Source organism: Stenella coeruleoalba (assembly GCF_951394435.1).
Source record: "Stenella coeruleoalba genome assembly, chromosome: 17".
Lineage (NCBI taxonomy): Eukaryota > Metazoa > Chordata > Mammalia > Artiodactyla > Delphinidae > Stenella > Stenella coeruleoalba.
This window is the reverse complement of record NC_137163.1, coordinates 38,814,819-38,828,905: the sequence shown is the minus strand read 5'-3', so window position 1 is coordinate 38,828,905 and position 14,087 is coordinate 38,814,819. Positions and strand designations below refer to the sequence as shown.

The 14,087-nt window shown below is 44.1% G+C and overlaps 1 protein-coding gene across 1 annotated transcript in view; it reads left to right on the top strand.

Moving 5' to 3' along the window:
• Positions 1-344: 344 nt before the first annotated feature.
• Positions 345-14,087, top strand: part of SDC2 (syndecan 2) — a 121,596-nt gene continuing 107,853 nt past the window's right edge. The window contains exon 1 of the mRNA XM_079901995.1: positions 345-955. Coding sequence (XP_079758121.1) covers positions 896-955 — 60 coding nt within the window. The 5' untranslated portion in view covers positions 345-895. The remainder of the gene's footprint in view (positions 956-14,087) is intronic.

Here is a 14,087-nt window from a genome sequence, read left to right as displayed (position 1 = left end):
CGATCTTTCTCCAGAAAAGTGAAAGTGAAGAGAATAGAAAATAGAGAAAAAAGGAGCACGGAGGAGGAGAGAGAAAAAGGGGGAGAGAGTGGGGGGGGGGGTGTAAGGGAGTCAGAAAATGAAGGAATACTAGAGCACTGGAGCACAGACTGCGGACGCGCAGACCCAGAGCAGCCACAGCGCGGAGCTGCTGGTGGCCACTGGCCCCCGGAGCTGCCAATCCGGGCGTAATCCTGTAGGAATGTCTCCCGGGTTTAGCTGGGAGTCACACTGCCGCCTCCCCTCCTCGAGACGCCGGGAGAAGCCCGGAGAAGCGGGCTCCGGAGGGAGGCTGGGAGCGGTAGGAGAAGAGGAGGAGGAGAAAGGGAGGAGGACCCTGGGAGGGAGGCGGCGGCGCGGGAGGAGGAGGGGCGCAGCCGCTGAGCCACTAGCTCCGCTCCGACGCGCTTCTCTCCAGATACTCCGGGAGCTCCAGCCGCGCGGATCAGGCGCTCCCACCGCTCTGTACCCAAACTTCAGCTGCAGCTACATTCCAGGGCACCTAATTTATTCCTCAAAAATCAGAAACGGAGCCGCGACACGGGGAAGGAGTCCGCGGAGGAGTACAACAACAGCAGAGCAAGAAGAGCTCCAGAGAGCTGCCTCACCGGAGCAACAGCTAGGCATCGGTTGTGTAGGAACCAACAAGTGAGAAGGCGCCGCGTTCCCGGGGCGCAGCCGCAGGCGCAGCAGGAGGAAGCGAGAGCCCGGAGCCCGAGCTCCCGAGCCCGAGCCGCGGTCGCTGCGGCTGCTCTGCTCCGGTCCTTCTGCGCAGGCTGCGCCGGGCGCTGGGCGAGAGACTTCGTTTTTCCCTCGTTGTAAAGCGGCGGCTGGGAGCAGCCGGGCTCCGGGGAATATGCGGCGCGCTTGGATCCTGCTCACCTTGGGCTTGGTGGCCTGCGTGTCGGCGGAGTCGGTGAGTGGGCCAGGCTGGGGACGCGCGCGCCGCTTAGGGTGCAGAGACCGAGCAGAGTCCGCAGAGCCCGCGGGGAATCGGGGAGCGCCACCTGGGGGATGCCCCCAACTCCCAGACGTGCCCCTCGGCCCCCGGGGATCTGCTGGGACAAATGAGCTCGCTTCTCCACTCCTCTCCCCCTTCGCTTCCCGCAGAAAAGCGCCGCTCGCTGGAGTTGTCCCGAGGTCCCCCGGGATGAGGGCAAGAGTACTGCAGTTTTGTCGAACCGCAGAGGCCCCTGAAGTCACTCCCAACTTCTTCGCAGTCGGAGGGTCTTGCTGCGTGGCCGGGAAGGACCGATGGGGAAGGGTGGCCGGAGAAAGGAAGCCCGGATAGGGCTGCGAGGGAACTGGTCCCCTCCGCGCGCTCCCCGAGACCCGGAGACGCCCTGGAAACTTTGGGGTCCCTTCTCCTGCACACCATCCCCCCCACCCAACCCCCACGCCAGCTTTCCTACTCGATTGAATGCAGGTTCTGGGGAGATGGGGCTCAGCTTTAAGAAACCCTTGAGTGTCCGGAGAGGAAAGTTTGCAAAAAGTTCTTTTGTTTGATGTTCCTCTGGCTGGGGCAAGGGAGCAGACACTACGTGGAAACGCTACCGGCGGAGGGCAGTCCTCGGTCCAGCGGTGGGTGAGCGGAACGCGCCCGAAAATGCCGGGGTGCGGGCCGCTGGACTCCCGGTGGTGCGGCGACCCGTGCTTCCTGCGAGGCGGGGGACAGCTCGCGGGCCCTTGGGGACAGGGGGGCATTTCAGTATGGATTGCACTCGAGTGCAGCAGCGGGGCGAGGCGGGGTACTGTGACACTGTGATCGGCCTCGGGTCGATCGGCCTCGGGTCGCCCGGCCGCTCGGAGACCGAGGCTTCCATCCCGCCATGCTTGCTTGGGACCCGGCGGGAGCACCCCGAGGCCCGGAGGAGTCTCTTCTCCGGCGGGGCCGGCTGCGGGCACCCAGCCTCCCTCCCCGGCCTCGGCCGTGGGAACTTGGTTTCTCCTCCTCTGGGTCGCGTTTCGGGGGGTTGGAGCTTGTTTCCTTAAGACGCCCAATGAGCGCCCTCTAAAGAGAACTGCCTCCTGGGCTTTCACTTGTGCTTGGCGGCCCCTACCTGGGCGCCCTGAGCTTTGTCCGCGATCCCGTCTGCAGCCTCAGTGCGGTCCGGGGCCTCGGTTAGGGAGTGCAGCTGTTTCTGTCCCTTCCAGTTCGCCATATCTCCTCCCTTTGACACCGAATAACTTGTCCATTTCTAATAAACTGAACCGCCTCTTCGAAGACAAATAATGTCATCTTTAGAGGTGGTTTTGTGAGTTTTTCCTCCTCTCCTTGGCGTGTTATTTCTCCCTTCTTCCCCCACCCCAGCCCACTTTTTTGAGTTGATGCGATTTAGGATTGGGAAACCTCTTTGGCACTCAGCAGCAGATGGGCATTTTTCATCGGTGTGGGAGCCTCTGTGTGTGCTAGCAGGTGCCCAAACGTTAGGCGAGATTGGAGAGCAAGTAGGATTGTAAACTGAACACAGTAGATGAGAATTTGGGTGCTCCGGCTGTAGAATAGAACTCCGAAACTTATCAGCATTTCTCTTTGGCAAATGATCGTTTTATCCCTTGGGATTGGTAATCTCCCAGCCAGTTATGAACTTTGGCTCTTTGCACACCGAAAGGGAGAGATTCTCTGTTTATTTCAGAAAAACATTATTGCTCATCTTGTTGCAAAACAGGGCAAAGGGAGAACTCCATCTAAAGATTTTCAGGAGAAGCCTGCCTGCCTAAAAAGCTGTACAGGATTAAGGAGGTCCCTTTTTTGCTGCGCCCTGTTCATAAATTTGCTAGAAAGTGTTGATGTTTGGGGATTCTAGAGGAATAATGTCTCCTTGGAGTTTTGCATAAATCTGACAGTGCTTCTTTTTTTTTTTTTAACATCTTTATTGGAGTATAATTGCTTTACAATGTTGTGTTAGTTTCTGCTGTATAACAAAGTGAATCATCTATATGTATACATATATCCCCATATCCCCTCCCTCTTGCGTCTCCCTCCCACCCTCCCTATCCCACCCCTCTAGGTGGACACAAAGCACCGAGCTGATCTCCCTCTGACAGTGCTTCTTAAGGAAGCTTTTTGGCTGAACTATACCTGTCTTCTCTGGTGACACCTCTACCCCCAACTCTGTGCCTTTGGGGTTCTAATATTTCTCATTTCCAACCAGAATTGGATGCTTTCCAAGTGAGCTGTTTCACTGTGGTAGATACTGTTTTCAGTAATTGGAATATCATTCAAAAGGGTGATTAGATATTTTTAAAATGTCAACTTGAAGACTGTAGCAGAGAGTCTTTGTTAGGCAGTGAGTCAATTTTTCTCAATAGAAGCTTTTTCAAGGCCCAGGACAGCCAATAGTCCATTTAAATTACTTTGCAGCCTCTGTTTCACATGTAGCGGCATAAATGTATGCGAAGTTGAAAGACTTCACTTTTCAACATTTAGTTATTAGAGTACCTTATTTCCAGTACTTCTGATTTTAATTGGAAAACTGCAAGTGTTTTCTGGGAGTTAGAAGTAGTGATCATCTGAGCGTAAATCCTCTCATTTTTAAAAGGAAAAACATCTCCAGTTAGTGCATTCTTGAGTTTTATACTAAGTTCAAGGGGGGGAAAAAAAAGAGGTTCTCAGCAACCAAGGCTCAAAGCTGTCTGTGGAGAGGAACTTGTGGCCCTGCCTTTCTGGACGCTGGAGACAGCAGGGCGAGCCTGGTCATGGCGGTACATTTATACCTCCCACCGGCATGAGAGAGGAAAGACTGACAGAGTGTGGCAGTAGTGATATGCTGCTGCTTTTCTATCAATTTTTTACATGACTGTTTATCTTCAGAAATAATACATCGCAGACTGCCATAAACACGTAATTTGAACTGGAAGTATGTTTAAGAAAAGGAAGCGTTTTGAACTAGTGGAATGTTTTGCACATGCTTAGATGTGTGTAAATTAAAAGAAACTGTCAAGTCATTTGGACCCGTGCATTACGACTCAGTGTATTATGAAAGGCAGGCATTGGAAAGCTTGCATTTGAAGGAAAAATTAAATTGGAACCATATAACCTTTTGCAGTTCTTTAAAAAAATACATTTTGGCTGCTCCAGTAATCTGGCAAATCGTACTTGCTAGGGAATCTTAGAGAAATAAGGGCTCTTTCTCTGTTAGTTGGATATTAGCAGTAGGTAGATGTCACTTGAGAAGGAAAGATCTTATTAAGGCCAGGCTTGTGGAAGATGGGCATACAGAGGAATTTGAGTACACGCTCCAACTCCTGCTTCTGGGACCTGGAACGTAAAATTTTGAAGGTGCTTGCCATTTGAGGAACTGTGGAATATAATTACACACAAGGCACCTTGAATAATCATTAGTTTGGAAGGGATTTCAAAAGATCATCTAATTTTTTACCTGCGTAGAACTAGTTCTCAAGTCTCCTAGAAGCCCCCAGAGACCTGACCGGCCAGCTTCAGGGGGCCCTGAGTCTCCTCAGGTTGGCAAAGCCTGAGGCTGACCGAGCCACACAGAGCCCGGCCAGCTCTGTCAATTCAGGTTTACAGGGAGTCCGGTGGCTTAATGCCACAGTGGTATCGGCATGTCAGCTGGCAGTGATCTTAGGTCATGTGAAGAATGTCATCTGAGTTTAGATTCTCACGAGATTGTCTCTCCTCCTTTGCCAAAAATCAACCCAAAAGATCTTGCCCATCGTTTTTTTCTTCCCAAGACAGAAGACCTGCTGTTCATGTCACTGTCGAAGGTACATTCCGGTATTTCAAAACCACCTAATTCTTTCATGCACCAGAAGCCAAAATAAAGTTTTAGAGAAAAGCAAGAAGTAATGAAGGAGAGCTTTCGCTGAAAACAAGCTACTCTTTTTTAGTCACCTCTGCCAGTACCATCATCTTAATTCTAGATTTGAACCGGATTTGAATCCTGAAGTCCCGTCCTTGACCCGTTCATCTTTGTTGACTTTCGTGACCAGTTGGCCACTATAGGTACCTACATGTTGTTCAGTCCATGATATTTATTCAGCATCTATTGTACTTAAGTGCTCAGGATAAAGGCGTAATCCATCCAGGCAGCCAGGAAGTGTTCCCCTTCAGGTTCTTCTTTGTTGGCACCTTGCCAGCACGTGCCCCATGTCAACAGCCTTGCCATTGCCCTTCCTGGCCCAGATGTTCACCTGCTGTTTTGATTTACCCTGTACCACTTGGATTGTGTTTTCTTGTTATCATGGTGTGGAGTCTAAATACCTCTGCCCGATTTATATGATGCTCCAGAATATCGCTCCTTCCTAGTTAGTCCCACCCCCCTGCCCCCATCCCTCTCCATCACGTCTCCCCGCCCTCGCCCACTCATCTCACTTTTGTGAACGCTCCCTGGACATAGCCACCTCTTCAGTGTTTCTCCTTTTAAATTCTGTTGATTCAGATCCAAGCTCCAGACAGCCTTTCATGACTGATCTAGCCATTGTTTTTCTCTTTCTGTAACTAGTAAGGCAGACTGACAATCAGAATCAATGTAAGTATGTAAAAAATAGAGATTTCAGGGCCTTCTAACAATCAGAAGCCTAAAGGGGGTCGGGGGATTTGTATTTTTATAAAGCATCTCAGATGATGCTAATGAATTAGCTACATTTGGGAACCACTGGTCTAGTCACACACTTTACCCCTTCTACGTGCTATTTTGTGTTAGTCCTGGGGCTCCCAGGGATAAGAAGCTTTGTGACCTGAGGGACCAGCGTAGAGATAAAGGGTTTGGGTGGGGGAGATGTTGGTACTTTGCCACTTACTCCGTGTTAGGACTTGGACAAGATACTGACACTTTGAGTCACTTAAAAAAATACATATATGCGTGTGCATATAAATTGCGCCTGAGAATGCCTTTATAACAGGATTGTTGTGAGGCTAAAATGAGGGAGCATGGGAGTGGTACCTGAGGCACAGAAAGTAAGTGTTGTTTTTTTTCCTTCTTCTTTCTTGGGCTGTTTTCTTGACTATGAAATGAGAGAGCCATATATGATATTCTTGAGGCCCCTTAGCCCTCTGATGTTTTGGAGATTGGCACTATCTGAGGGGAAGGTCCTTGTTTCCACACCTTTGACCCCTGCAGTAAACACCTGTTGATGCTCCGTACTTAAGGGCAGGTGCCCATGGCTGGGGCAGTCAGGGTCAGCTGGACCTGCTGAAGCTCCCCTTTGCTCTGGCCACTGAAGACAGTGTGGTCTGGGGTCAGCTGAATCTACCAGCTTGGGGGTGGACCTGGGTTAGTTTGCAAGTTTTGACTCTCGACCTCAGTTTCATCAACATTGTGGTGTTGAAGAATAAAAAGACAAATCCAGTGCCTCCCATCAGCGTACATTCCTGCTTCCTCCCGTGTCCATGTCCTTTGGCTGAGTTGAAATTCTAGCAGGTCGGAAGGAGAGAGTTACAGCGGCATCTCATGCTTAAGTGCCACTGGGTATCTAGAATGAGGTGGCACGGGAGGTCAGGGAATGTTGGGCAGCTGTGAGTAGCAATAGTGAGGATTTTTATTTTGTAAGAGTAGAAATGCATGGAAGAATTTCTTCTCTTAGCAATTTGAGATGTGGGTCCTACTATTAAAAATCTCCATTGCATTTTGATGAGTCTGTTTCTAGGGCAACATCAGTTTTAACAATAAGGCTAGAGGGGTGATTGCCTCTGAGTAGGAAAGGATACTGTTGAAATAGACTGTGTACATCTGTTTTTCTTGGGTATCTCAAAGAATTGGTGGGACTAGGAGAAAGTCATTGGAGATTTCCCATTTGAATCAGCAGTGAGGCCAACTGGTACCCCAGTCGGTGATGTGAGAGTCAGGTCATGGTGTTGGACTCCAAGCTATAGAAAAATATTATTAAAGACAAGATATGTTTTCACATTTCTCTCCTCTGTTGTTGAATCTGTTCTGTGAAAAATGTCACAAAGATGCCGTAAAATGTGTCCTTTACAAAGCATTTTGATGTTTTCTTATCTTTATGCAGGTATGTTAAATACAAATAGTACAGATGTCTAAGGAATATGTACAATTAATAGAGGTTAGTCTCACGGTAAGAATGACACACGGAGCAAGATATACAAATATTAAAGGAAAATTATATTTTTAAAGTTCTTATCATAAAAAGAGTAAGAGTTAAATATGTATTTTTGTACAATGTATTGTTAAATATAAAGATAGTGAAAATAAATGTACAGAATTGAAGGCAAAAGAGAGGCTTTGCACACATGTAATTAACAATCTTAATCCCTGTGGGACCTCAGCTTTCCCATCTATAAAATGATAAAGGGAACTAGAAGAACTTTCTGTCTTTAATATTTATTTTTTTCTATATGCTTCAGGGTGTGATTGGAGCAATGTTAAGATTAACCTAATCAATAAGTAATTATTAAGCTCCTGCCAAATACTTACTATTTTATTACTGGAGCAAGGAATTTATTCACATTACAGAAATGTAATGCTACTGGTAAAATGCTGGTGGTAATCAGTTAACTTGAGCTAACTATTCACCCTGTACTGGGATTATATACATTGCTCTGAATATTCATGATCTAATATCTAGTGTTTTCCCATATATTTTCTGATATAAGCTAATGTAGCAGCAAGAGCAGTTGATGTGATGGAACTCACTTTCATTCTAGAAAGAAGACAACATGACTTGTTGATGTCATCTGGAGGGCTTTTGAAGCATAAGCCACTGAGGGTCTCAGGTTTCTCATTTGGTTTCTGGCCTTGACCTTCATTTCCAGAGAGGGGGCTTTAACTGCCTTCCCTTTGGTTCCTTTCTATAGCACCGGAGCCCAGCGTCAGTGCTGTAGAGACCATAGCAAGAGTCTAAATGAGCAGGCGGTATGGTACAGTGGTTCAGAGCCTGGGCACTGGAGTTAAGACTTGCCTGGGTTAGAATCCACTTACTGTGTAAACTTGGGCAAGTTTCTAAACCTCTCTGTGCTCAGTTTTCTCGTCTGTAAAATGGAATATCATCAAATAGGTTCTTAGGATTACGTGGGACAGAACACACTGGAGCTTTTAACACAGTGGCATCTTCACACTCTGTGTCACATGTTAGTTACTCGTGTTCTGTTTTCTGCTTCCCTAAGGAGTGGGGGCTTGACACTCTATGGGCACATCTGATAAGCTCCAGCCCAGAGGGTGGCCTGGAAACTACACGATTGAGCCTGTGTTTTCATAGCTGGGGTTCTTTCCCTGCCTTGGGGAGGCCTAGCTCTACCTCGAGATATTGGGGACGTTTTTGTGTAGATATACTGGGAGATACTGTGGGTTTGGTTCCAGACCACCACAAAAAAGCAAAGATTGCAATAAAGTGAATATCACAATAAAGTGAGCCACATGAGTTTTTTGGTTTCCCAGTGCATATAAAAGTATGTTTATACTATACTGTATTCTGTTAAATGTAGTGTGTTGTGTCTAAAAAAATCAGTGTACATTATCGTAATTAAAAAATATTTTATTGCTAAAAATGCTAACCATCATGTGAGCCTTCAGCGAATTGTAATCTTTTTGCCAGTGGAGGGTCTTGCCTGGATGTTGGTGGCTGCTGACTGATCAGGGTGGTGGTTACTGAAGGCTGGGGTGACTGGGAATTTCTTAAAATAAGACAACAGTGAAGTTTGCCGCATAGGTTGACTCTTCCTTTCATGATTTCTCTGTAGTATTTGGTGCTGTATGATAATTTTACCCACAGTAGAACTTCTTTCAAAACTGGAGTCAATCCTATCATACCCTGGTGCTGCTGTATCAACTTGGTTTATGTCATATTCTAAATCCTTTGTTGTCATTTCAACGATCTTTGCTCATCCGTAAGAAGCAACTCCCCATCCATTCACGTTTTATCATGAGAGTGCAGCAATTCACTCATATCGTCAGGTTCCACTTCTAATTCTAGTTCTCTTGCTATTTCCACCACATGTGCAATTACTTCCTCCACTGAAGTCTTGAGCCCCTCAAAGTCATCCCCTCAAAGGGTTGGAATCAACTTCTTCCAAACTCCTGTGAATGTTGATATTTTAACAAATGTTCTTAATGGCATCTAGAATGGTGAATCCATTCCAGAAGGTTTTCAATTTGCTTTGTCCAGATCCGTCAGAGGAATCACTGTCTATGGCCCTACAAAATGTGTTTTTTAAATAGTAAGACATGAAAGTTGAAATGATCCATGGGCTGCAAAATGGGTGTTGTGCTTGTAGGCATGAAAACAACATTACTTTCTTTGTACATCTTCATCAGAGCTCTTGGGTAACCAGGTGCATTGTCAATGAACAGCAATATTTTGAAAGGAACCTTTTTTTTCTGAGCAGTAGGTCTCAACAGTGGGCTTAAGATTAAGTAAACCATGTTGTAAACAGATGTGCTGTCATCCAGGCTTTGTGATTCCATTTGCAGAGCACAGGCAGAGTAGATTTAACATAATTCTTAAGGGCCGTAAAATTTTCTGAATGGTAGATGAGCATTGGCTTCAGCTTTAAGTCACCGGCTGCATTAACTCCTAACAAGGGAGTCAGCCTATCCTTTGAAACTTTGAAACGAGGCACTGACTTCTCCTCTGTAGCTATGCAAGTCCTAGATGGCATCTTCTTCCAATAGAAGGCTGTTTCATCTGCATGGAAAATCTGTGGTTTAGTGTAGCCACCTTCATGAATTATCTCAGATCTTCTGGATAACTTGCTGCAGTTTCTACATCAGCACTTGCCGCTTCACCGTGTACTTTTACGTTACGGAGACGGCTTCTTTTCTTAAACCTCACGAACCAACCTCTGCTAGCTTCAAACTTTTCTTCTGTGGCTTCCTCACCTTTCTCAGCCTTCATAGACTCGAAGAGAGTCAGGGCCTTGCCCTGGATTAAGCTTTGGCTTAAGGGAATGTTGTGTCTGGTTTGACCTTCTAACCAGACCATTAAACTTTCTCCATATCAGCAATAAGGTTGTTTTGCTTTGTTATCATTTGTGTGTTCACCTGAGTAGCACTTTCATTTCCTTTAAGAACTTTTTCTTTGCTTTCACAGCTTGGCTAACTGTTTGGCACAAGAGGCCTAGCTTTCGGCCTCCCTCGGCTTTTGAGATGCCTTCCTCACTAAGCTTAATCATGTCTAGCCTTTGATTTAAAGTGAGAGACTCTTTCACTTGAACATGTAGAGGCCACTGTAGGGTTATTAATTGGCCTAATTTCTATATTGTTGTATCTCAGGGGATAGGGGGGCCAGAGGAGAGGGAGAGAGATGGGGAACTTCTCCGTGGAGCAGTCAGAATACATCCAACAGTTATTAAGTTTGTGGTTTTATATGGCCGAGGCTCGTCCCCAAAACAATTACAACGGTAACATCAAAGATCACTGATCACAGATCACCATAACAAATATATTACTAATGAAAATGTTTGAATATTGTGAGAATTACCAAAATGTGACACAGAGACACGAAGTGAGCAAAAGCTGGTGGAAAACTGGCGCCGATAGACTTGCGAGACGTAGGGTTGCTGCGAACCTTTAATTTTAAAAAAATGCTATATCTTTGAAGCACAATAAAACAAAGTATGCCTGTACTCACCCTTTTCTCTAAATGTGGGTGATGTGAGAGAATATGTCATTGATTATTTCTGGCCCATGAAAAGTTTCTCCAGTAATTTTATCTTTACAAATCTCTCCAAAGGAAATAATCGTAGCTGGGTAAATGTATTTATTGAAGCTTTACTTATAATAGTTAAAAAAATGGAAACAACCTACGTGTATAATACTAGAGGAATGGTTAAATAAAAGATTCTAAATTATACATGAATTATCATACAACCATTAAAAATATATTGGAAGAATGTTTATAACTTGGAAACTCTTTTTATAATAGAAAAAAAAGTCAGACATAAAACTATGTATAGACAACATTGTAAATCAATGATACTTTAATAAAAAAACTATGTATAGTAAAACGCTGGTTATATTGAATAAATTTAAATATATCTACACATATATGTATATACTATGTATTTATGTATCCACAAACCTGTGCATTGATGAAATTGCATAGAACTAAATACACAGAGACGCAAACACAAGTGAGTACAGGTAAAACTGGGGAAAACTGGGGCTTCCCTGGTGGTGCAGTGGTTGAGAGTCCACCTGCCGATGCAGGGGACACAGGTTCGTGCCCCGGTCCGGGAAGATCCCACATGCCGCGGAGCGGCTAGGCCTGTGAGCCATGGCCGCTGAGCCCGTGCGTCCGGAGCCTGTGCTCGGCACTGGGAGAGGCCACAAGAGTGAGAGGCCCGCATACCGCAAAAATAACCCAAAAAAACCTGGGGAAATCTGAATAAGATTGGTCAATTGTATCAATGTCAGTGTCCTTGTTTTTATATTTATAAAATGTTACCATTGGGGTAAACTGGGTAAAGGGTACCAGAAGTCTCTGTGTTATTTCTCACAACTGCATGTGAATCTACAATTATCTCAACAAAAATTTCCATTAAAAAAAATGGCACCAGGGGACTTCCCTAGCAGTCCAGTGATTGAGACTTCGCCTTCCAATGCAGGGGGTGCGAGTTCGAACCCTGGTCAGGGAGCTAAGATCCCACATGCCTCACGGCCAAAAAAGCCAAAACATAAAAACTATTGTAACAAAAATTCAATAAAGGCTTTAAAAAAATGGTCCACATCAAAAAAAAAGAAAAAAAACCTTAAAAATATGCCACCAGACCTAGATGGTTTTACAAATAAGTTTTGCTGATCCTTCAAGGAACAGATACTTGTTCCAAAGCTTAGAGAATGACAGAAGATTTCATGAGGTTGGCATTATTCTGTGTCAAAACCAGAAAAGGAAAGCACAAGAAAACAAATCACTTGTGATCATAGATGCCAAATTTTTATTTTATTTATTTACTTTTTAAACATCTTCATTGGAGTATAATTGCTTTACAATGGTGTGTTCGTTTCTGCTTTATAACAAAGTGAATCAGCTATACATATACATATATCCCCATATCTCCTCCCCCTTGCATCTCCCTCCCACCCTCCCTATCCCACAATTTTAAATAGAATGTTATCAAACCGAGTACAGCAGCTTATTAAAAGAATAATGATGATTTCAAGTAGGGTTTATCCAAGGAATGCTTTAGCATCAGAAAGCAATGCAGTTATTAACAGTTTAAGGGAGATAACAGTATGGTCATCTCAACAGATTCAGAAAAGCATCTGATAAAAATTTACAAAACTGTTAATATAAAGGTCTAATATCTGGTTAACTGAAGGCTTACTGTATTAGGGTTAGTACATCTGTGCTGAAGACTCAATACATTTGACATGTTTAGGAACCAAAAAGCCACTGTGTACTGAGTTGTTAGGCAACAGTCTCTGCATGGATGACAGGTGTGTGACAGTGCAGTAAATTATGGGTCATAACATATATAGATCCTAATTCACATTAAGTTGTAGTTCTAGCATTGTCATGTTTCACTTGTGTGCCCTCCCAAATTAAGATAACACAGGAGATGATATTGAAGGGTATGATGATGAGTCAGGCATGCTGTAGTTCAGTTTCTGGTATCACCACCTAAAAGCCACATGACCTTGGGGAAGTTTCTTATCATCTCTGAGCTCGTTTTTCTCAGTGTAAAATTGGGAATTATAATATTTTGCTTTTGGGTTAATTTTGAAGATTAGCCTCAGTAATGACTGAAAACTAACAAAAAACCTGACCCGAAGTAGGTGTTATAAACTCATTTGATCCTCTTTCCTTTCAGCTTTAAGTTTCATGATTCCCAAGTATATTATATATGCACAAATATGTATGCATGTTTCTTGTTTCTTGCTTGCATTCTGACCCTTGGCACCAAGGGACATATATATATATATATATATATATATATATATACACACATATATATATACACATATATATATATATACACACACATATATATATATATATATATATATTTTTTTTTTTTTTGTACGCGGGCCTTTCACTGTTGTGGCCTCTCCTGTTGCGGAGCACAGGCTCCAGATGCGCAGGCTCAGCGGCTGTGGCTCACGGGCCCAGCCGCTCCGCGACATGTGGGATCTTCCAGGACCGGGGGCGCGAACCTGCGTCTCCTGGATAGGCAGGCGGACTCTCAACCACTGCGCCACCAGGGAAGCCCACCAAGGGACATATATTTTCACACATTTATGACCAGTTTATTTTTCACCAAGCAGGGTGTGATGCTGAATTATATTTTTTCTTTCCTGCATCATCCGTTTCCTGGATTACATTCAAGTAAAGCTCAAAATAGACTTGCATACGGGTTGGAAATTTAGTTGAGATTTGAAAAATCTAACATAGAACTTGGGATTATAATTGTAAAATGCTTAAAGGAGGTCTTATAAACACTGATTTATCTGTTAGGTTTACTAATGAATTAAAATCTTAACTTCATTTATGTCTCACCTCTGAACTCATTTAGATAAGAGTGCAGAGTATTTTGGTTTGAGTATTTTGTTTATTTTTGAGTTGATTCGATTTTGTAATTGTCCTGGTTAGTTATTGGATGAAGTTTTATATTTGGTAAGTCAGTTAATAGTTAACTCATGTTACTGCACATCAAACAAGGGCAAAGCTCTTGCTTGTCTTGCGGATTAAAAAGAAATGACATGATACCTACCTTCAAGCAACTATTATCTACCTTTTGATTGTTTAGGGTAATTGCACCTGGGTTGAGCCCATATTTAACATATGCATTCTTTGTAAACTATGAATCAGTTTGTTTTTGTCTGAATCTAGTTAAATGTATCTAGCCATCAAACTGCACAAGAACTACAGTTGAGAAGGATAAGAAGAACCCCTTGTAGAAGAGAAGTTACTGCTTTCCTAGAAAAAAGCCTTCCCTGAAGTGGCACAGTGTGCTAGAGAGAAACCAGAATTAGACACTGGATTTTCATACTTTTTAGTTTTCCTTCACCTGCTCTGCAAGCAAAGACTTCCGAATATTAAAATGTACAAAAGACACAAAGAGCAAGAAATTGTTTAGAACCTGTATAGGCTATTGATATTTATATTATGGGAGAAAGAAATCTTACATT